This window comes from Scyliorhinus torazame, chromosome 2, assembly GCF_047496885.1.
Source record: "Scyliorhinus torazame isolate Kashiwa2021f chromosome 2, sScyTor2.1, whole genome shotgun sequence".
Classification (NCBI taxonomy): Eukaryota; Metazoa; Chordata; class Chondrichthyes; order Carcharhiniformes; family Scyliorhinidae; genus Scyliorhinus; species Scyliorhinus torazame.
The window spans coordinates 266,145,233-266,168,877 of NC_092708.1; the positions used below are offsets into that span (position 1 = coordinate 266,145,233).

Consider the following 23,645-nt stretch of genomic DNA (forward strand, 5'->3'; position numbering starts at 1 on the left):
GTGGGGTATATATGGAATCCAAGCTAACATGGCAGTACTACCAATCACTGTGAGAATGTACAATAATTCTTCACATGTGGATTATTGTCAGCATCAGTCCTGACTCAGTGGTGCATCTCTCACTTCCGAGTCACAAGTGCTGGGTTGAGCCCTACTTCAGCCACTTGAGCACATTATCCACGCTGTCGCTCTAATGCAGTACTGATGGAGTGCTCCACTGCAAGAGACGCCTTATTTCAGATGAGACTTGAAACTGAGGCCCCTCTTTGCCATCTCAGGTGGATGGAAAACAACCCACAACACCCTTTGAAGAGCAGGACAGTTTTCCCCCTGTCCTGCCCAATATTCATCCCTCATTCAGCATCACTCAAACTCTGAACACCACCACACTGCTGTTTGTGTAAAGTGCAATTTGGCTGCTGCCTTTCCTGCATGACATAGTGACTATACTTCATTGGCTGTGAAGCGCTTTGGGACATCCTGGCATGTGCTTGCCGAGGCTGGGATTTTGGTAGCACAAACCAACCCTGTCCCATAGTGTCCACGCCACAAATTTATAAAAACACCTTGCTGTGAATGAAAAGTTGCTGTGAATCTATGTTGGAGAAAATCTGTTCAGAAGATGTTGCAGTAATACCAACAGTGAAGAAACTTATCACTTCCTTGCCAACCATTCTTGGTTAGCACAATTTACACAGCACCAGCAGAAGTCACTCATTACCTGCAGGAGCTCTTCTCGTGAAATCTTGTCATCCTTGTCAAGATCATATAGCCTGAAAGCAACTGAAATGGAAGAGAATGGATCATGCTATCACTCAGCCAAATAAAAACAAATATCAAGGAAAACAAAGCAAAGGGGTGGAGAGTTGCATGTGTCACTGAACTCATCTGGTGGGGAATAACCATCGCTATTTGGTCATATTTGTCTCCTCTTTCATCGAATCCCTTCAGTGCAAAAAGAGGCCATTCGGCCCATCAAGTCCACGCCAGCCCTTGGACAGACCAACTTACTTAAGCTTAGGCCTACTACTCCACCCTATCCCCGTAACCCCACCTACCGTTTTGGACACTAACGGGCAACTTAGCAGAAATGGGGTGAAAGTGCAAACTCCACACAGTCACCCGAGGTCAGAACTGAACCTGGGTTTCTGGAGCTGTGAGGCAGCAGTGCTAACCACTGTGGCACCCATCGTCCCTCATTTCTTCTCTTCAATCTATCCGAACTCACTCCCATCATTGCTTTGCTGCTTCTCTTCTGTCTCTTAAATCACCTTAGAAACATAGAAAAGCCGACCATCTCACTGGAATCTTTGTCGCTTGATCAGGTGAAGGCGAAATGGGAGGAGGAGTTGAGACCCATCTTAGATAAGGATGTGCGGAATGAGGCCCTTTGTAGGATAAATTTCACCTCATCCTGCGCACGGCTCGGTCTCATCCAACTCAAGGTGGTTCATAGAGTTCATCTAACCAAAATGAGGATGAGGGATATTTTGCTGAAATGAAGGACAGATGCGAGCACTGTTCCCGTGGGCCGACAACCATAACCACATGTTCTGGTTTTCTCCCAAGATTGTTTATTTATTTTTTAATATAAATTTAGTGTCCCAATTCATTTTTTCCAATTAAGGGCCAATTTAGTGTGTCCAATCCACCGACCCTGCACATCTTTGGGTTGTGGGGGCGAAACCCACGCTAACACGGGGAGAATGTGCAAACTCCACACGAACAGTGTCCCAGAGCTGGGATCGAACCTGGGACCTTGGTGCCGTGAGACAGCAGTGCTAACCACTGCACCACCGTGCTGCCCTTTGGTCTTCTCCAAATATGGTGAGCTTTTGGGTCTCCTTCTTTAACACCACGTCAGCAGTTCTTAACATTGATCTGGAGCCTTGTCAGTTGGTGGCCATTTTCAGGTTGTCGGATTTGCGGGGGCTGCGGACCGGGATAAGGGCGGATGCACTCACTTTTGCCTCATGGGGAGTGTCCACTCTGCCTAATGCCTCGGCCTGGCTGGGTGACCATATGGACTTTTTATAGCTGGAAAAGGTCAGGTTCACCGCCAGGGGATCGGTAGAGATTGTACCGGAGGTGGCAGCTAATTATCTCTTATTTTAAAGAGTTAATTGCCATCAACTGTTTGGGGGGTGAGGTAGGGTTTATGGGTGGTGTTGCGGGGGAAATGTAGCTCTGTTGGGTATTTTTCTACATCTCTAATTTCTTGCGTTGTTAATGCGACAAGTGTACCATGTTCAAATAATTTTCGCAGTTGTGTTGGAGTTCAGTTCGTGTTTGTTAAATATAAAACCTACAATAAAATATTTTTAAAAAAGAAACGTAGAAAATAGGAGGCCATTCGGCTCTTTAAGCCTACTCCGCCCTTCCTTATGATCATGGCTGATCATCCAACTCAATAGCCTGATCCCACCACCCCCCCCTGAACCTTTGATCCCCTTTGCCCTAAGTGCTATAGAAACATAGAAAATGAGAGCAGGAGGCATTTGGCTTTCACTCCTCTTTCTCTTCTCTCTATGACACAGCCCCCTCAGGCAGACCTTTGTTATATTGTTCCCCTCACTCTCACATCAACTGACCAGTACCCAAGTACACAATTCTTCTTTTTCCAATAAATGGGCAATTTAGCATGGCCAATCCACCTACCCTGCACATCCCTCAATGCATTCTATGCCCGGCTCGAGCAGGTAACCAACAATCCGCTGGCGAGTGCCCCAGCAGCCCATAATTCACCCATACCCACCATCACAGCTTCCAAAGTCAGATTGGCCTTCCTGAAAGTGAACCCTCGGAAGGCGACGGGCCCAGACGGGATCCCTGGTTGTGCACTCAGAGCCTGCGCGGACCAGCTGGCAGAGGTATTCACGGACATCTTTAACCTGTCCCTACTCCACTCCGAGGTCCCCACCTGCTTCAAGACGACCACCATCATACCTGTACCAAAGAACCAGGCAACGAGCCTCAATGACTACCGACCAGTGGCCCTGACTTCAGTCGTAATGAAGTGCTTCGAGAGGTTGATCATGAAGCGCATCACCTCCATACTCCCAGAACGCCTTGATCCACTGCAATTCGCATACCGCTGCAACCGGTCCACATCAGACACCATTTCCCTGGCCCTACACTGATCCCTAGAGCATCTCGAAAACAAGGACTCCTACATTAGACTCCTATTTATTGACTACAGCTCCGCCTTCAACACCATAATCCCAGCCAAGCTCATATCAAAGCTCCAAAACCTAGGACTTGGTTCCCCACTCTGCAACTGGATCCTCGATTTTCTGACCAACAGACCACAATCAGTAAGAATGAACAACAGCACCTCCTCCACAATAGTTCTCAACACCGGCGCCCCGCAAGGCTGCGTACTTAGCCCCCTACTCTACTCCCTGTACACACACGACTGCGTGGCAAAACTTGGTTCCATCTCCATCTACAAGCTTGCTGACGATACGACCATAGTGGGCCGGATCTCGAACAACGATGTGCCCGAATACAGGAGGGAGATAGAGAACCTAGTGGAGTGGTGTAGCGACAACAATCTCTCCCTCAATGCCAGCAAAAATAAAGAGCTGGTAATTGACTTCAGGAAGCAAAGTACTGTACACACCCCTGTCAGCATCAACGGGGCCGAGGTGGAGATGGTTAGCAGTTTCAAATTCCTAGGGGTGCACATCTCCAAAAATCTGTCCTGGTCCACCCACGTCGACGCTACCACCAAGAAAGCACAACAGCGCCTATACTTCCTCAGGAAACTAAGGAAATTCGGCATGTCCACATTGACTCTTACCAACTTTTACAGATGCACCATAGAAAGCATCCTATCAGGCTGCATCACAGCCTGGTATGGCAACTGCTCGGCCCAGGACTGCAAGAAACTTCAGAGAGTCGTGAACACCGCCCAGTCCATCACACGAACCTGCCTCCCATCCATTGACTCCATCTACACCTCCCGCTGTCTGGGGAAAGCGGGCAGTATAATCAAAGATCCCTCCCACCCGGCTTACTCACTCTTCCAACTTCTTCCATCGGGCAGGAGATACAGAAGTCTGAAAACATGCACGAACAGACTCAAAAACAGCTTCTTCCCCACTGTCACCAGACTCCTAAATGACCCTCTTATGGACTGATTTCATTAACACTACACCCTGTATGCTTCATCCGATGCCAGTGCTTATGTAGTTACATTGTATATGTTGTGTTGCCCTATTATATATTTTCTTTTATTCCTTTTTCTTCTCATGTATTTAATGACCTGTTGAGCTGCTCGCAGAAAAATACTTTTCACTGTACCTCGGTACACGTGACAATAAACAAATTCAAATCCAAATCCATCCTTGGATTGTGGGGGTGAGTCCCATACAGACACGGGGAGAATTTGCAAACTCCACACAGGCCATCACTGGGAATCGAACGGTGCCATGGAGCAGCAGTGGTAACAGTGGCCACTGTCCTGCCCCTACTGACAAGATTTATTGGTAGCATCCTGCCAGAGGCAGAGAGTAGGACATATAGAGGGGACACATTGATTGCCTCATGGATTGGGAACATGCCTTATGAATATGTAGTCATTTGTGATTTTGGGTTCATCCAGCTGTTCACATACTGTATCACTCTGGACTAATCCCACGCCCACCCCCAACAGACACAAATGGGGTGTAATGCAGTCAGTGAGGGGTACAGGTGGGGGCCCAACGCAGCCAGGGAAGGGGCGGGGGTGGGCAATACCCCAATGAAGGGGACCAGGGAAGGGGAACATCACCCCCAGCAAAGGGTCAATGGAAGGGGGGGGGGGGGGGGGAGAAAGAGAACGGAGCCGAGGAAAAGGGCCAGGGAAGAGGAGGCAACGTCCCCAGCAAGGAGCCAGGGACGGGGAGGCAACGTCCCCAGCGAGCGGCCAGGGAAGGGGAGGCAACGTCCCCAGCGAGCGGCCAGGGAAGGGGAGGCAACGTCCCCAACGAGGGGCCAGGGAAGGGCAGGCAACGTCCCCAGCGAGGGGCCAGGGAAGGGGAGGCAACGTCCCCAGCGAGGGGCCAGGGAAGGGGAGGCAACGTCCCCAGCGAGGGGCGGCAACGTCCCCAGCGAGGGGCCAGGGAAGAGGAGGCGACGTCCCCAGCGAGGGGCCAGGGAAGGGCAGGCGACGTCCCCAGCGAGGGGCCGGGTAAGGGGTGGCGACGTCCCCAGCGAGGGGCCGGGTAAGGGGTGGCGACGTCCCCAGCGAGTGGCCGGGGAAGGGGAGGCGACGTCCCCAGCGAGCAGCCGGGGAAGGGGAGGCAACGACCCCAGCGAGGGGCCAGTGAAGGGCAGGCAACGTCCCCAGCGAGGGGCCAGGGAAGGGGAGGCAACGTCCCCAGCGAGGGGCCGGGGAAGGGGAGGCAACGCCCCCAGCGAAGGGCCAGGAAAGGGGGGCAATGCCCCCAGCAAGGGGCCAGGGAAGGGGGCAATGCCCCCAGCAAGGGGCCAGGGAAGGGGGCAATGCCCCCAGCAAGGGGCCAGGGAAGGGGGCAATGCCCCCAGCAAGGGGCCAGGGAAGGGGGCAATGCCCCCAGCAAGGGGCCAGGGAAGGGGGCAATGCCCCCAGCAAGGGGCCAGGGAAGGGGGCAATGCCCCCAGCAAGGGGCCAGGGAAGGGGGCAATGCCCCCAGCAAGGGGCCAGGGAAGGGGGCAATGCCCCCAGCAAGGGGCCAGGGAAGGGGGCAATGCCCCCAGCAAGGGGCCAGGGAAGGGGGCAATGCCCCCAGCAAGGGGCCAGGGAAGGGGGCAATGCCCCAAGTAAGGGGCCAGGGAAGGGGGCAATGCCCCCAGCAAGGGGCCAGGGAAGGGGGCAATGCCCCCAGTAAGGGGCCAGGGAAGGGGGGGCAACGCCCCCACTAAGGGGCCAGGGAAGGGGGCAATGCCCCCAGCAAGGGGCCAGGGAAGGGGGCAATGCCCCCAGCAAGGGGCCAGGGAAGGGGGCAATGCCCCCAGCAAGGGGCCAGGGAAGGGGGCAATGCCCCCAGCAAGGGGCCAGGGAAGGGGGCAATGCCCCCAGCAAGGGGCCAGGGAAGGGGGCAATTCCCCCAGCAAGGGGCCAGGGAAGGGGGCAATGCCCCCAGCAAGGGGCCAGGGAAGGGGGCAATGCCCCCAGCAAGGGGCCAGGGAAGGGGGCAATGCCCCCAGCAAGGGGCCAGGGAAGGGGGCAATGCCCCCAGCAAGGGGCCAGGGAAGGGGGCAATGCCCCCAGCAAGGGGCCAGGGAAGGGGGCAATGCCCCCAGTAAGGGGCCAGGGAAGGGGGGTGCAATGCCTCCAGCAAGGGTCCAGGGAAGGGGGCATCGCCCCCAGCAAGGGGCACAGAAGTTGCCTTGCTGCTGTGAAGGGTGCAGAAGGGGGTATTGCTGTCAGTGAGGGGTGTAGTTGTGGGGTACCACCTCTGCCACCACCCTGCCCCAAGTTTGCTCAGAGGATACTGAGGTTGAACCATTGCTTTGCACAGCTCATTCACACTGGCCGATGAGACAGAATCACCTGAGAGATCAGTATTGCTTCACTAACCTGCAGATGGTTTTACGACCTCCTCCCTTTACCTCACAACTAAAAGCAGATAGCCAACTTGGCATTATTTTGATGCACGATCAATTACTATTAAAGACGAGGTAGTAACAAAACTGAAGGCTTTAATAGACTAGAACTGTTCCCCATCAGCTTCGGTACAGAATGAGAGCTGCTGGGACGGCACCGGTTCATATACCCCGCCTGTCAGGGCGGAGCTACATACCAAACAGCCAATGGTAAACTCCTAGGTTTAACCAATGGTCTTCAGCCTCTCGGGTACTGCAATACCTGATAATACCACATACTTACAAAGCAGTTTATTGTTTCTGCTATTGAGGGGCTCAGGAACAAGAGGGTCCTTGCTTTTGTCACTGTCCTCGATGGGTCGAAAATGAGCAAGAGTCCGCATAAAACCCCGGAAGTTGACCTGATCTTCACTGAGCACATGTTGAAAGAAAAATCCAAGATTCAGTGGCAGGAAATCCAACACGGCAGCAGTAACTGTACAGCATGATCATACAGCTTTCAGAGCAGGGCCAGGACCATACAGCCTCATTAAAAATAGAGGATATAAGACAACAGGACCAATCTAGAATTGAATTGCACTAATTAGAGCAGAGCCCATCACACATGTGGGAAGTATGCAAATCCCTCACATCGTTTACAGATGAATCCCACATGGCTACACATGCAGCCCTCACCTGGATATTTGAGGCCCTTTGCGCTGGTGTAAAGTCTGTGCTTGTGTGGTAAAGTGCTGGGGAAATAGAAGGTGGTGTTGGGAGTGCCAAGAAGGGAACTGTCTCTTTGGAAAGCAGAGATGGGGCTGTGGGGTCAGTGGTGGCCAGTAAGATGATACGTTTGGCATTGGGACCAGATTGGAGGTGGAAATAGCAGATTATCTGTTGAATATGGAAGCTGGCGGGGTGAAAGGTGAGAACAAAGGTGATCCTGTTACATGTCAGGCCACAACTTCACCTCACTCAAACAGCAAATCCTTCTACTCCCTTTTCCCTCATGTACTTAGCTTTGCTTCAATTAGCTGCACCTACATGTATCACCTCAACTGTTTATTTTAAAATCCTTTTAAAAAAAAATTCCAATTAAGGGGCAATTTAGCCAGGCCAATCCATCTACCCTACACATCTTTGGGTTGTGGGGGTGAGACCCATGTAGACACGGGGAGAATGTGCAAACTCCACACAGAAAGTGACCTGGGACCGGGATCGAACCCAGGTCCTCAGTGTTGTGAGGTAGCAGTGCTAACCACTGCGCCACCCACTGGTATCACATCCTAACCATAGAATAGAACCATAGAATTCCTACAGTGCAGAAGGAGGCCACTCGACCCACTGAGTCTGCACTGACCCTCTGAAAGAGCACTCCCCACCTATCCCTGAAACCCCATCTAACCTACACACCTTTGAACTGTGGGAGGAAACCGGAGGAAGCTCAGGCAGTCACAGGGAGAGCGTGCAACCTCCACACAGCCAGTCACCCAAGTTGACCTTGGTTCGCTGGCACTGTGGGTCAGGCAGCAGTGCTAACCACTATGCCACCACGCCACCCACATTTTGAACAAAAAAGATTCTCCTGAAAATCATGTTGGATATATTGGTGAGTTTTGTATATAGTTTCCAAATTTTGATCTCTCTCGAGTGGAAGCATCTTCTCTACATTTATTGTATCAAACCCTCATCATCTGAAAGTTATCTGATCGCAAAGCTCGAAGGGGTGGCCTGTTCCCCCAGCTTATCTATTTAAATTGCCCTTATATTTTCCAATCTGAATGGAAGAAAAACATTTTCATAGCCATAGGAAAGACAAAAATCATAAAGGAGCAACTACAAATCAATAAGCTTCCAAGAAGCAGAAGATATAAGGTAGAAGCAGGGAGGTTGTTTCCACTGGCGAGTGAAACTAGATCTAGGGAGCATAGCCTAAAAGTAAAGGGGAGCGGATATAGGACTGAGTTGAGAAGCTTCTTCACCCAAAGGGTTGTGAATCTGTGGAATACACTGCCCTGTGAAGCAGCTGAGGCTACCTCGCTGAATGTTTTTAAGGCAGAGATAAATAGATATTTGGACAATAAAGGAATTAAGAGTTATGGCGAGCGGGCGTGTAAGTGGAGCAGAGTCCATAAAAAGATCAGTCATGATCGTATTGAGTGGCGGAGCAGGCTCGAGGGACCAGATGGCCAACTCCTGCTCCTCATTCTTATGTTCCAGCAAACTTTGTCAAAGTTCATGGAAATTACTGATAATGAGAACTTGTTGACATATTTCAGACATAATGGTCAGCTATTTGTTCAACAGCAGTGCTATTGTACTGGTGGCATGTTATTCACCCATTGGACAGGCTAAAAAGAAAACATAACTTGGTTGTTTGTGACTGAAAGGAAACGCAGTGGGGTTTCACAGGACTCCGTACTGAGACCCTTGCTACTCGTGCTTCGCATCAATAATTTATAGTTCCATGTAGGGGACGGGATTGAGAAGTTTGCAGGTGATATAAAAATTGGCGTGTGGTTGATAGTGAGGAAGAAATCTGTGGATTGCAGGAAAATATCAATGGATGTGTCCACTGGACAAAAGAGGGAAATGGAATTTAATTCGGAGAAGTGGGAGTTAATGCATTGAAGGAGAGTAAACAAGATAAGGATAAAAAAATGGTAGGATTCTGAGAAGTCTGGTGGAACAGAGGGAACTTGGAGTGCATGTCTACAGATAACATGATGCAGGAGGAGGCATGTGGTGCAGTGGTTAGCACTGGGACTGCAGCTCTGAGGACCCGGGTTCAAATCCCAGCCCTGGCTCACTGTCGGTGTGGAGTTTGCACATTCTCCCCATGTATCTAAATTTAAACAAAATAATAAATAGATAACATGTTGCATAGATATATATGGTGGTTAAACAGGCAAATAGGATATGTTCCTTTATTGGCTGAGGCTTAAGAGTGCAACAGCAAGATGGTTATGCTAGAACTGTATAAAACACAACTATAGAGTACTTTGTACACTGGGACTACGGAGCTGAGAACCCGGGTTCGAATCCCGGCTCTGGGTCATTGTCAGTGTGGATTTTGCACATCCTCTCCGTGTTTGTGTGGGTTTCACCCCCAACCCAGAGATGTACAGGTTAGGTGGATTGGCCACACTAAATTGTTCCTTAATTGGAAAAAAAATAATTGGGCACTCTAAACTTATTTAAAAAAAAGAACCAGATCATGACTTTGCTTGCTTGTGGAGCAACATCGGGCGCGATTCTCACAAAAGAGAACCAAGTCCCCTCGCGAGCACGTTTAGTCGCAGAAACACATGGTTATTAAACCTGACTCACGTTGAATAAGGGGCCTGAATGGGGAACGTGCGGCCAAGGCCGCACATAGCCCCGTCTTGTACAGCGGGGAGCTCCGCTTGCTGGAACTCCCCATTGCAGAGAGAGATTGGGACACTATTTTAAAATGGCATCCCAATCTCCGAGGCCCCCCACCCCCTGAAACAAACCCCCATCTCCTCATCCCCCAGCCTGAATGCATATGGGAGGGTCTCTGGCCCCACTACACCCCCCCAACACCTATGCTGGGCAACCCTGACCCGATCACACGGAGGCAAAAAATGCCAGCTGGGTAGTGCCAACCTGGCAGTGCTCATGCCAGCTGGCAGTGCCAGGCTGGCACCCAGGTGGCACTGCCAGGATGCCCAGGTGGCACCAACAGTGCCAGGGCACCACCCTGTCCAAAGAGCATGCAGCTGGGGGCCTCCGATCCCCTGGGAAACCCTGAGTGATGCTCCGTCTGGTGTCCGTTTGTGGGACCAGTGCTGAACGGCGCTCAATCTGAGGCGAAGGGGATGAATCCCAAAGCCTCAAGTACCTCGGAGTCTGTACCTCGGAGTCTGCATATTAGAGTGAACCTTACTGCCTTGCTCTAATATGTAGATTTACTTAAAAGTGATCCTGCCATTTGTAGGCAGGAATCATATCGCAACATCTCGCCAGATCGCATTAAATCTCTTGAGGCGTCGCGAGCCGGGTAGATCCTGGGAGTGGGGTCTCCCGGCTTTCAACGTCCTGGCTGCACCGCGGCGAGATGCTTCTCCAGCACAGCATGGCCGCAGGGTCGTGCCCATCAAAAGTGAAATAAACCCAAGGGCTAATCACAGAAATTCACATTGCTCACCGCTTACCTTTCGGGGAAGAAAGCGTTGATTATCCTATCTCCCAACGGGTTAATGGCCAGCTCTGGGATCCGTTGAAAATCTTCACGGCTATGAGGACAAAAACACACAGAAGGTTTAACTGTGCAACAGAATGATTAGATAATCTGGAGAGGGATCTCGGAAATGATGGCCAACTGTCTAATTAAGGCAAACAAGAACACACAGAAAGGATAAGAAAAGCCATCAGCCCTTCAATGTCCACTCTGTCCATTCCACTGTGCAAACACTTCCACCCCACTCCCCAACCACCGGAAAAGCAAATTCATGTAGTCAGAAGAAAAGATGACCGTTGGCCAACTTCATGGATAACTGGAAAATGCTTCAACTCTACAAGGTGATAAGGCTTCGGGAGATCATGGCTACCCTTGATGCATACCTTTAAAAAAAAATTTAGTGTACCCTTCGTGTACCCAATTCATTTTTTCCAATTAAGGAGCAATTTAGCGTGGCCAATCCACCTAGCCTGCACATCTTTGGGTTGTGGGGGCGAAACCCACACAAGCACAGGGAGAATGTGCAAACTCCACACGGACAGTGACCCAGAGCCGGGATCGAACCTGGGACGTGAGGCTGCAGGGCTAACCTACTGCGCCACTGTGTTGCCCCCCTTGATGCATACTTAACCAACCCAATACATCTTAATATCCTTAGGTAGAACCTTACAGAACCACAGTGATCATTTTCGTCTATTCTGTTAGTCCAAAAGGTTACAAATGTAAAACCCTTCTTCATCTCATATCTGGTAGCATCACCTGCCAAACGGACCATCACTCGGTTGAAACTAATAGCAACCACCTTCAGCTGCAGTGAGTTATGCCATATACAAAGCTCCCTAATGCACATGAAATGTGTGTTCTCATTTTCTCAACCACATCCCAAATTCTAGTTGTGTGGAATTTTCCGACCTCAACCCAAATGGTTGCACCACTCAGGATAAAAAGGTAAAGGGAAAAGCCAGCTTTGAGTCTACTATTGTGGATCAGTGACCCAGGTCCATGGGTTGAGATGGAGAGTCAGGAAAGGCGAGTTGGTTTGAAAATATTCCACACAAGTTTAGTGCCTTGCAATAAATCAATATTAGGTTTTAATCCAAATGACTGAAGCCATGAAGGGGGAACATTATTCTCAAAAATAAAAACAGAAAATTTGGATAAACTCAGTAGGTCTGACAGTATCTGTGGAGAGAGAAACAGAATTCTGTAGAAAGGTCAAATGGACTTGAAACATTAACTGTTTCTCTCGCCACATCCTGCCAGACATGAGCTTTTCCAGCATTTTCTGTTGTTTCAGATTTCCTGCATCCACAGCATTTTGCTTTCATTTGAGCGTTAATGTTATTTTCAATGTCAGATATCTGGAGAAACTGCACTGTTCGGTTTTGAAGAGCAGCCACAAGCATTCCCTCTGTGCTATATGATTCTGGAATTAATTTCTCCTGTTTACTGACGGAAATTTGCTGATTCAGCATCAGAGCCAATGGTATTAGGGAACCGGTCACAGAATAATACAGCACAGAAGAGACCCTTAGGCACATCGAGTCTGCACCGATGCATGAAAAACACCTGACCTGCTAATCCCATTTGCCAGCACTTGGCCCATAGCGTTGAATGTTATGACGTGCCAAGTGTTCATCCAGGTCCTTTCTACCACCCTCCCAGACAGTGCATTCCAGTCTCTCAGTATATAGTAATAATGTCACCATAGGCCACCAGTTTAAACAAAAGATTTTCCTTGAGACTGTGCATTTATACAGGGTCTTTAAAGTAGAAAAATGTTCCAAGGAACATTTTATAGAAGTATAATCAGAAAAATGAAGATAATGAAGAGAGAAGAAGAGCTTAGTCAAAGAAGCATTTGAGGAAGGCCCGAAATGAACAATGATTTACACTCCACACGAGCCTCCTCCACCAATATGCTTTTCTGTTTCTTTCCCCTCCCATATTTAACTTCCTCTTGAGGTAAAAGTAATTCCAGATGCGTCAGCTGTGGTTATGTTGGTTCTCGCCTCGAGAGTCAGACATTTGTGGTTTCAAGTCCTACTCTAGAGATTTAAACACATAATCCAGGCTGCCATACTCTTTGGGGCGAGACGTTAAATCTAGGCTGTTCCCATGGTACTGTTGGAAGAATAGGGGAGTTTATCCTGGTTTTCTGTCCATTACTTATTCCTCATTCAACATCACTAAAACAAATAATATTCATGCCACGTTGTGAAGCAATGACCATCTCCAGTAATTGAGGATCTAACCACCTCTCCATGACATTCAAATGGCTTAATCTAGCTGAAGTTTATAAGAAGTTCCAGAGACCAAGAGTTCTAAGATGAGTAACTCATGGTAGGCGGTGGACAAGGACTCTGAACAAGACTCCAGTCAAATATTCCTGATGGGTCACAGAGGTCAAGACGACCAGAGCACCAGGGATTCTATGAAGCACCAAGAAGTGGGAGAAACAGCAAGCTGTCTGTGCTCGTCAGCCACCCTGCCTGATCTGGAGCAGTACTCTGTACTTGTCAAGGTCACAGATTTTTGCAGTATAATTAGCAATGTTATATTCCATCATTTAAAAAAATAAATTTAGAGTACCTAATTATTTTATTCTAATTAAGGGGCAATAGCGGCCAATCCACCTAATCTGCACATCTTTTGGGTGTTATATTCCATCTTAAACTCTAATTAGAACTCATCTTCGCACCACATTTGTTGCACTCAAATTCTGATTCAGACTATTATGATCCAGGACCAGATCCCAACAGTTGCGAGGATATCAACAGACACCCCAATATTTTACTTAATTTGTAAGATTGAGACAAAAGGATACTTCACGCCAGGATTCCACGCACAATTAGGGATATGTATCAAAACATTCTTTATCACTAACACAGAATTAAATTAACTTTAACCTCATACAAGAAAACAGCTTACAATTACCCATTAAACAATGCAATGAAACAATAAACCCGAAGTGCTATCTGCACCTCCACTCAAACATCATCCATCTAGGGTCAAAATCTACTTTTAAATACAGTTAGCATACCCAGGAATACTTGCTTAATGAAGATCTGTTTAAAAGACTGATTGGAGAGACAGAAATCCTGTCAGGAAACAGCCTGCAGGTTCTTGCCCGTCTCAGTGTCCTGTTTAACCTGACAGCCTTTGAGAAACTGTTCCTGTCCTGTTCACAGGCAAAATTTCAGAGAAACGCTAGTCTGCCCACAGACAGATCAAAACTCATTGTTGAGAGCAATTGCTCGTCTGTCCAGTCATATCTTTAACAGAATTTCAAAACTGAAAACTCAACACCCGACTGCTTCAGCCCTGGGTCCTCCCATTAATCACATCTTACTAAAACTAAACACAATGCCTCTAATTAGCTACTCCCTAGGGAACCATCTTCATATCAACAAAATGTAATTAGCCCAACTTTTATGATGCTTTAATTGCACCGGTCTCCAAAAAGCCTGCTGCCTTTCAAACCAGGATTTTTAAAAACATGGCTGCAGCAGTCACATACTAACCCAGGCATTTAAGCCTTACTGCACCAATTACACGTAACAGAATACATCTAAAATTCCGACATTCATCACAGTCAATGGATGATAAACTCTCAAGTAACTTTCAAAGTTTAGCTCAGAGTATCTTTCAGAGTAAAATTCTGATATCACGCATCATCCTGATTTGAAAATTTTTCTCCCTTCCTCTACTGTCATTGGATCAAAATCCTCAAACTCCATCCCAAATAGCAGTGTGCGTGTACACCATATGGACTGCAGTGGTTCATGGTGGTGGATCACTACACTCGCTCAAGGATAGTAAGAGATGGGTAATAAATTCTGGTCATACCAGGGACACATCCTATGAACAAATATTTTTAAAAACCTAGTCAGAATCAAGGTAAAGGTTTGTGAAATCTTGTTGCTGTGCTTCCGATAACAATGACAATGCTTCACAAATATTCAAAAGGCATTTTGGCACAATCCGAAGTTGTGAAAGCTGTTGTATGGATGCAATTCTTTATTTTCCTCAGATTACTTAAAGTCCAGCTACCAATGGAAGGTGGAGGGAAGGGGCTGCACAAAGTGAACTAACGAGGCTAGTATTGGTTTGTCGAGGAATGTTGATGGTGGCATGAATTCTCAAACATGTCCCATTGTAAGTTGAACAAACTGCTTTCCCTTCATTTTGTAGAAATTGTCTGGCCTTGCCCTCACCTTGGAGGTGACTTAGCTGGAGCTCATTCAAACTGGGTGGAATCTAAAAGTACAATAAAAACTTGTAATCAGAGCCGCTTTTGTACAGGAAGTAATCTAAATTTGAAAAACCATGCTCAGACAGTGCCACAGAGAAGTCATGAATCAACATGCTGTTTGATGTTATTTAGTTTGAGTCATCATATTTACAAATGGGTGAGCAATAACCTTGCTTCCCCCTTATGGATTTCTCAACAGAGAGCCATCATAGGGCATTAGCACGTTACAGAAATAAAACTCTATCCTGCGTCTACCTGCTCTTCATGGATTCCCCTTTTGTAGAAAGGAACTTTTACCAGGATGTAAAATAGGTCTAAAATGGGCCAGGCAGTTTACGAGTGAAAACTACACTCCCAGCTACACTAACCAATGTGCTTCCAGACTCATAGAACATCGAAACTCGATTTCTTAGTTAACTGATTTTACTCTAGGATGAGATTAAAAGTGCCATCATTGGTCTCTTACCAAAGCAAAGGGTGAAAACTATCTTCAGCTCAAGCTAAGTGAGCCTATTGCTCATGTTAGGAATGGACTTCATTGCAATGCCTATTGTGATTGAATAGCTTGCCAACACAGTTGAGGCTTACACATGGAGGAGGATTGCTTGTGCGATATATCCATTATTGCCTTTGTTTGAGGAACTGTGCCCCAGTATTGATCAGCATCTTCAGGACTTTTTCTGAAACATGTTCATTCAGTTTCTGATAGCAAGCATCAAGCATTGGAGTATTGTGTACAATTCTGTTTCCTCAATTACTCGAGGTATAAAAACAGAAAAGGTACAGCAAAGATTTGTGGAATCTTGGTGAAAAGGGTGACAATTTTGCATTGTCTGTGCTAGAATAATCCAAATCCTATCACATTGCCCCACCCCCTTCCAATAGTTCTGTATCAATACAAATTAATCCACTGTCCCACTTTCTCCTGCAGCCCTGTATCGAACCCAAACTAACCCCACTGCCCTCTCTTCCACGACCCCCCATAAATCCTGTATTAATCCCAAACTAATCATGTTGCACTAATCTCGGCATAGCTGTAGCAAACTGATCCACTCCCTACCCCTAAATGCATATCAATCTCAAACTAATCCCAATGTCCCACTCTCCACATGGCCCTGTATCAATCCCAAACTAACCCCACTGTCCTGCCCTCTCTGCTAAACCCTGTATCAATCCAAAAAGAATCCACTATCCCCATTAAGTATGAAACTCAAACTAACCCCACTGTCCTGCTCTCCCCATTGCCTTGTATTATTCTACTTCAAAACATTTGCTATTTTCTCTTAAAAGATGTAACTGCTTCCTGTCACAAAATAATCCACAAACCTTTTGTGCAAGGACATTTCTAACTCCTCCCTTTGCTCAGAGAGGATTTTAAATAAATTAACCATTCTCAATGATTCAGCCAGAGGGAAGAGCCTTTCCCCATTCACTATCAGAACTTTGCAAATTATAAACTCAAATAAATCTTCTCTTATCCTTCTGTATTAGTGAAACTAGTTCTCACATCTCAGTCTCTTGTCATTAAAAATTTTTTTTTTTTTTTTTAAAAGAGTATCCAATAATTTTTTTTTCCAATTAAGGGGCAATTTAACATGACCAATCCACCTACCCAGCACATCTTTTGGGTTGTGGGGGTGAGACCCACGCAAACGGGGGGAGAATGTACAACTCAGTCTCTTCTCATAACTAGTTTCCCAACTCCTGTATTCCCTGATTCAAGACTATTACTAGAAATAAGGGGTCACGGCCAAGGAGAGAGACTTGGGAAACTGGAACCTTTTTATTTCAGCTGGGAGGTTAATGGATAACTTCTTGTCTTTCTCTGGATGTTACAATGGAAGAGATCATTGCTGTGCTTGAGACAAAAAAATAATCACAAGGTGAGATGAGAATGACTGCCCTTGACATCAAGGCCATTTGATCGAGTGTGGTATCAAACAGCCCTAGCAAAATTGGAGTCAAGGGGAAAACCTCTGCTGGTGGGAGTCATACATAGCACAAAGGAGGATGGTTGTTGGGAAGTCAATCATCTCAGTTCCAGGACATCACAGCAGACGTTCCTCAGGGTAATGACCTAGGACCAACCATGTTCAGCTGATTCATCAATGACTTCCTACCATCATAAGATCAGAAGTGAGGATATTTGCTGATGCTTGCACAACGTTCATCACCATTCACAACACCTCAGATTCTGAAGCAGTCCATGCCAAAATGCAGAAAGAGCTGGACAATCTCCAGACATGGGCTGGCAAGTACCATTCCTGCCACACAAATACCAGGCAATGATCATATCCAACAAGAGAAAGTCTAACCTGTCCATCAACAAAGAGGGACAACTCAGGGGTGTGATGGAATATTCTCCATTTGCCTGGATCAATCCAGCTCCAACAATATTCAAGAAGCTTGACACCATACACAGCCAAAGCAGCCCACTTGATTGGCATCCCATCCACCACCGACACACAGTAGCAGCTATCTGCACGATTTACAAGATGCACTGCAGAACTCACCAAGGCTCTGAGCGGAGACAGCAGCTTCCAAACCCACAGCCCCATCATCTAGAACAAAGAAAATTACAGCACAGGAACAGGCCCTTAGGCCCTCCCAGCCTGCGCCGATCCCGAGCTCCCTAACAACACTGTGGGTGTACCTACACCACATGGACTGTAGTAGTTCAAGAAGGCGGCTCACCAGCCCCTATCCAAGGATATTTAGGGCTGGGCAATAACTGCTGGCTTAGCCAGAATTGTCCATGTCCCATGAATGAATTAAAATAAAATTGCCTTATGCTTTCAATAATATGTAGTAGCTCTTCAAAATCAGAGCTTAACTTGCCTTCAGATGAGAGTTGATGTAATTTAGGACAATGTGTATCCAACCTTTAATCAGGTATCAGGTTTAAGCAACAGATGAAGACAAATCAATTGATTCACCACACACTAAGAATTTTTTCCTCTTAAAAATTAAAAAAAAAATTTTTTAAATAAAGAGTACGCAATTATTTTTTCCAATTAAGGGCAATTTAGCGTGGCCAATCCACCTAACCTGTGCATCTTTGGGTTGCGGGGATAAAACCCACACAGACACGGGTAAAATGTGGCACCACACAAATAACAAATTATCCACTGAACAGTACACAAGGATTTCTCATAATGTTGTATTAATATAAAGCTGAGCAGGAGAGAGAAAAGAAAATTTACCCAAAACACTTCTGCATCCTTTTTAAGCATCTTGGGATGTTTTATTACATTCAAGGTGCTATGTAAACACAAGCTATTACTGTTGTAAGTGGGCGGCACGGTGGCGCAGTGGTTAGCACTGCTGTCTCATGGCGGCGATGACCCGGGGTCAATCCCGGCCCACTGTCGGTGTGGAGTTTACAGATTCTTCCCGTGTCTGTGTGGGTCTCACCCCTGCAACCCAAAGATGGTAGGTGAATTGGCCACGCTAAATCACCCCTTAATTGGAAAAAAATATAAAGAATTGGGTACTCTCCAAGATTTGGGATTCAAGTCTCATGCCAGGGTGAGCATAGGTTGACACTCTCGTGCAGTACTGAGGGACTTCTGCGCTGTCAGAGGTGCCATCTTTCCGATGAAACATCGGTGAAACCAAGGCCCACCTGCCCCCTCAGATGATGTACAAGATTGCATGGCACTATTTCAAAGAGCAGCAGCAGAGGTCTCCTCTGCGTCCTGGGTCAATATGTATCCCTTAATCAACAGCACACAAAAAAAATCATCTGGCGATTATCCCACTGCTGGTTATGACAGTTTGCTGTGCAGAGATTGGCTGCTGCATTCCCTACCTTGGTGACTTCAGATCAAAGGTACTTCGTTGGCTGCAAATACTTTGAGACGGCCAGTGCTTGTGAAAGGTGCTATATAAATCCAAGCTTTTATCATTATTCACTGCCACATCTCTGAATAGACAATTGCACTGTGTCCATCTCTCTAGTAAACCTCAAAGAACTCCTGATAAACATAGTTGTCTCAGGTATTCCGGGACTCACTTGATTGCTACAACTGGGAAGAGTAATAATGGGCAACCTATTGAGAGACTTCAAGATTACAAAGGTTTCTGATGGGGTAAATAGTGAGAGAGTGTTTCCACAGTCACTGAGACAGTAACGGTGGAACACTAGTTTATGATAATCACAAAACGAGTTGAAGGGGAGATTTAAAAACATTTAGTCATTAAGGACATTTAGAATGTGGAATTGAGTCATGACTGAAGGGGTCCATAAATTGTTTTAAAAGGGAATCAGATAGTTGGTTGCAAAATGGGAACATTCAAGGGAGAAGAGTGAGATTAGATTAAGCTCTGCGGAGAAAATAATGGGCTGAATGACTGTCTTTGTGCCATTGCCCTCGATCTGACGGACAGGATGTCGAAACAGCTGGCAGAACTTATTCCACCTCGACTCAGATTCCAATGGGCACAACTACAGTATTGAATTGGCACAAATCAGCAAATTCACTAACAGCTGACTGCATGTAAAGTGGAGATATCAATGCAGTCGGTGTTGTTGTTCTGCTGTGGAGAATGGGACAGAATTCAGGAAGCTTCATCTCATCTTCATTATTTGACCTATAGTTCTCAATGTTTTTATTGGTGTCTGACAATAAACAAGATATCCCAATAACTGCAGTACATTGCCTGCTCTTTGCAAGTGCTGACCTTTTTGAAAAATGTTTTTACTCAATTGCAGTGATATGCACTATTCCAGACATGGCTGTTCTTTGGCTATGCTTTGGAGTCTTTGAAATTGGTTGTCAAAGGAGGCTCCCCACCCAACCACACTGCCAACCTGAAACACTGCTACTATCAGAAAATGAGTGGCTGCAGTCACTTGTACCAGATCTTTTTTTTGCACTTGCATGCTTTCAAAACCCGTTCTCAAAGACAACAAAATGGGTGGACCCGAAACTCTCAATTACTTGCAACTCAGAACTACCAAAATAAGAATGTTGGGAAATTAGGCCATTGGCATGCCCTGAACAGGGTCAAGGGATTTTCTTTACAATATCTTTGCTAAATTGCAGCATTAGAGTCAGCATGTACAACGAGTCAGAAAGAATGACCTTGGTGAACTATACAGACTAAGGAAATGGGAAATTCTGCAGCGTTAGAATTGTAAAGAATCCCAATACAGCATGACATTCAACAACATTTTTAACGGCAAACATGGAAAACAGCCCATTGTACAAGAGTTTTTGGGAGAATGACCCATAACATCAGAATAACGCAATAGAGGAGACAAAACCTCTTAATCTTCCAAGACTTAATTAATCCTTCAATCTTGAATTATATGCACTGGAATAAAGTTTGAGAACTTACTACCTTATCTAATAAAACCTGTTGTCTCAGCATGTCAATTCAAAACCTTTTAAATTAAAAAATAACTAGTGTCTCACCTGACGCATGAGCTCTGGAATTTTAAATGAGGGAGAAATATTGCACAAACTAAACAATTCCTCTCGTTCTCAAACTTTGGCAACATTGGACAGGGTTACATCATTCCCTCCCTTCCTCCCACTTTGTTCCTTCCAGTGAATGAATAATAAATTCTGACCAACAGTATAGCCAGCCTGGCTTCATGCAGTGGAATTCTGCTCATGACTCTAGGTGATCCCAACAGTACTCGGGGACCAGTCTCTCCTGGTAACAGGAAACACATACAAATTAGCTGTTCCCAAGGAATTATATATCCTTACCAAAGGGTGCCATTCTCCCCCTTATCGAGGCTGGTGAATCTGCTGTAAAGGCGTGTAATCTGGCTGTGAGAGACTGTTTTAAGAAAAACAGAGAAATCAGATAGCTTCAGGGATGAGTTGTTTAGAATGCAGTCTTTCCACTTTGCTGACAGGACACCCGTTGACTGCCCTGCATGAAAATAGTCTCAATCTAGCTCAATTGGACAAAGAACACAAAGGTTCTCAAACACAGCTTCTCCATCAGCAATGACAGTCAACCAGAGCTTTACCAGCACCACACAACTCCCTCACTGTACCCCAGGCTGTCCTTTCTTGTCTTCCTGTCATTGCCTTTCTCTCCTAGGTTTCACCCTTCTCATGCCCACTTCCCCACCCTCCGAATCCCTCTTCTGGAACACAACTCTCCCTTCTAACCGACCGTCTCCCTCCCCGCTCCCCAGCTCGGCCGCCTCCATCGTCTGTCCCACCCCCCTCCATCGGCCATCACTCTCGTCCCTCGGCTATCCCCCCACCCTCGCTGGGATGTCTCCCTCCCTCGCTTGGCCATCTCCCTTCATCCCTCTCCCACACTCGGCCGTCTCCTTTCCCCCCTCCATCGGCCATCGCCCAGCCGTATCTCTCCTTCCCCATCCGACTGCCTCCACCCCCCCTCGTCCGACTGTCTGCTTCCCCCTCCCTCGCCCGCCGCCCTTCCTCTTTCATCCGTCCACCTCCTTCCCCCTCCCTCGTCCGCCCCCCCCTTCTCCCTCGCACGTCCACCCCCTTCCTCCCTCGCCCGTCCACCCCTTTGCCATCTCCCCCCTCAGCAGACTCTATGTCCAGCCTTCTACCTGCTTCCCCCTCCCTCACCCGGTCATCTCCCTCCTTGCCCCTCCCTCACCCGGCCGTCTCCCGCCCTCGTCCGGCTGTCTCCCTCCTTCCCCCTCCCTCGTCTGGCCGTCTCCCACCTTCCCCCTCCCTCGTCCGGCCGTCTCCCACCTTCCCCCTCCCTCGTCCAGCCGTCTCCCTCCTTCCCCCTCCCTCGTCCGGCCGTCTCCCTCCTTCCCCCTCGCTCGTCCGGCCATCTCCCTCCTTCCCCCTCCCTCGTCCATCTCCTTCCCCCTCCCTTGCCCAGCCGTCACCCTCATACCTCTCCCTCGACCGGCCGTCTCCCTCCTCCATCTCCCGGCCGTCTTCCTCCTTCCCCCTACCGCACCCGGCCGAATCCCTCCTTCCCCCTGCCTCGTTCGACTCCCTCCTTCCCCTTCTGCGTCCGACTCCCTTGACCTCGTCTGACTCCCTCGGCCGTCTCTCTCCTTCCCCCTCCCTCGCTCGGCCGTCTCTCTCCCTCCCCCTCCCTCGCTCGGCCGTCTCTCTCCCTCCCCCTCCCTCGCTCGGCCGTCTCTCTCCTTCCCCCTCCCTCGCTCGGCCGTCTCTCTCCTTCCCCCTCCCTCGCTCGGCCGTCTCTCTCCTTCCCCCTCCCTCGCTCGGCCGTCTCTCTCCTTCCCCCTCCCTCGCTCGGCCGTCTCTCTCCTTCCCCCTCCCTCGCTCGGCCGTCTCTCTCCCTCCCCCTCCCTCGCTCGGCCGTCTCTCTCCCTCCCCCTCCCTCGCTCGGCCGTCTCTCTCCCTCCCCCTCCCTCGCTCGGCCGTCTCTCTCCTTCCCCCTCCCTCGCTCGGCCGTCTCTCTCCTTCCCCCTCCCTCGCTCGGCCGTCTCTCTCCTTCCCCCTCCCTCGCTCGGCCGTCTCTCTCCTTCCCCCTCCCTCGCTCGGCCGTCTCTCTCCTTCCCCCTCCCTCGCTCGGCCGTCTCTCTCCTTCCCCCTCCCTCGCTCGGCCGTCTCTCTCCTTCCCCCTCCCTCGGCCGTCTCTCTCCTTCCCCCTCCCTCGCTCGGCCGTCTCTCTCCTTCCCCCTCCCTCGTCTGATTCCCTCCTTCCCCCTCCCTCTTCCGACTCCCTCCCTCGTCAGATTCCCTCCTTCTCACTCCGTCCTTCCCCCTCCCTCGTCAGACTCCCTCCTTCCCCCTCCCTCATCTGACTCCCTCCTTCCCCCTCCCTCATCTGACTCCCTCCACCCTCATCTGACTCCCTCCTTCCCCCTTCCTAGTCCGACTCCCTCCTTACCCCTTTCTCGTCTGGCTCCCTCCTTCTCCTTCCCTTGTCTGACTCCGTCCTTCCCCCTCCCTTGACTGACTGCCTCCTCCCCCCATCTTGTCTGCCTGCCTTCTCACGTCAGACTCCCTCCTCCCGCGTCCGATTCCCTCCTTCCCCATCCCGACTCCCTCCCTCGTCCGATTCCCTCCTTCCCCCTCCCGACTCCCTCCCTTGTCAGATTCCCTCCTTCTCACTCCGTCCATCCCACTCCCTTGTCCATTTCCTTCCATCCTCCTCCAACTCCATCCTTCCCCCTCCCTCGTCAGACTTCCTTCTTCCCCCTCCCTCGTCCGACTCCCTCCTTCCCACTCCCTCGTCCGACTCCCTCCTTCCCACTCCCTTGTCCGACTCCCTCCTTCCCCCTCGCTCGTCCGATTCCCTCCTTCCCCCTCGTTCGTCCGATTTCCTCCTTCTCCCTCCGTCCATCCCACTCCCTTGTCCATCCTCCCCCCTCCCTTGTCAGACTCCCTCCTTCCCCCTTCCTCGTCCGGCTCCCTCCTTCCCCCTTCCTCGTCCGGCTCCCTCCTTACCCCTTTCTCGTCCGGCTCCCTCCTTACCCCTTTCTCGTCCGGCTCCCTCCTTACCCCTTTCTCGTCCGGCTCCCTCCTTGCCCCTTTCTCGTCCGGCTCCCTCCTTGCCCCTTTCTCGTCCGGCTCCCTCCTTGCCCCTTTCTCGTCCGGCTCCCTCCTTGCCCCTTTCTTGTCCGGCTCCCTCCTTGCCCCTTTCTCGTCCGGCTCCCTCCTTGCCCCTTTCTCGTCCGGCTCCCTCCTTGCCCCTTTCTCGTCC

At 48.8% G+C, this 23,645-nt stretch overlaps 1 protein-coding gene across 1 annotated transcript in view; it reads right to left on the reverse strand.

Annotated features, from left to right (window-relative positions):
* LOC140398291 (calcineurin B homologous protein 1) overlaps positions 1-23,645 on the reverse strand; it is a 39,322-nt gene that overhangs the window by 15,015 nt on the left and 662 nt on the right. The window contains exons 2-5 of the mRNA XM_072486798.1: positions 20,732-20,804; positions 10,731-10,811; positions 6,854-6,981; positions 722-783 (exon numbers count right to left, since the gene is read on the reverse strand). Coding sequence (XP_072342899.1) covers positions 722-783; positions 6,854-6,981; positions 10,731-10,811; positions 20,732-20,804 — 344 coding nt within the window. The remainder of the gene's footprint in view (positions 1-721; positions 784-6,853; positions 6,982-10,730; positions 10,812-20,731; positions 20,805-23,645) is intronic.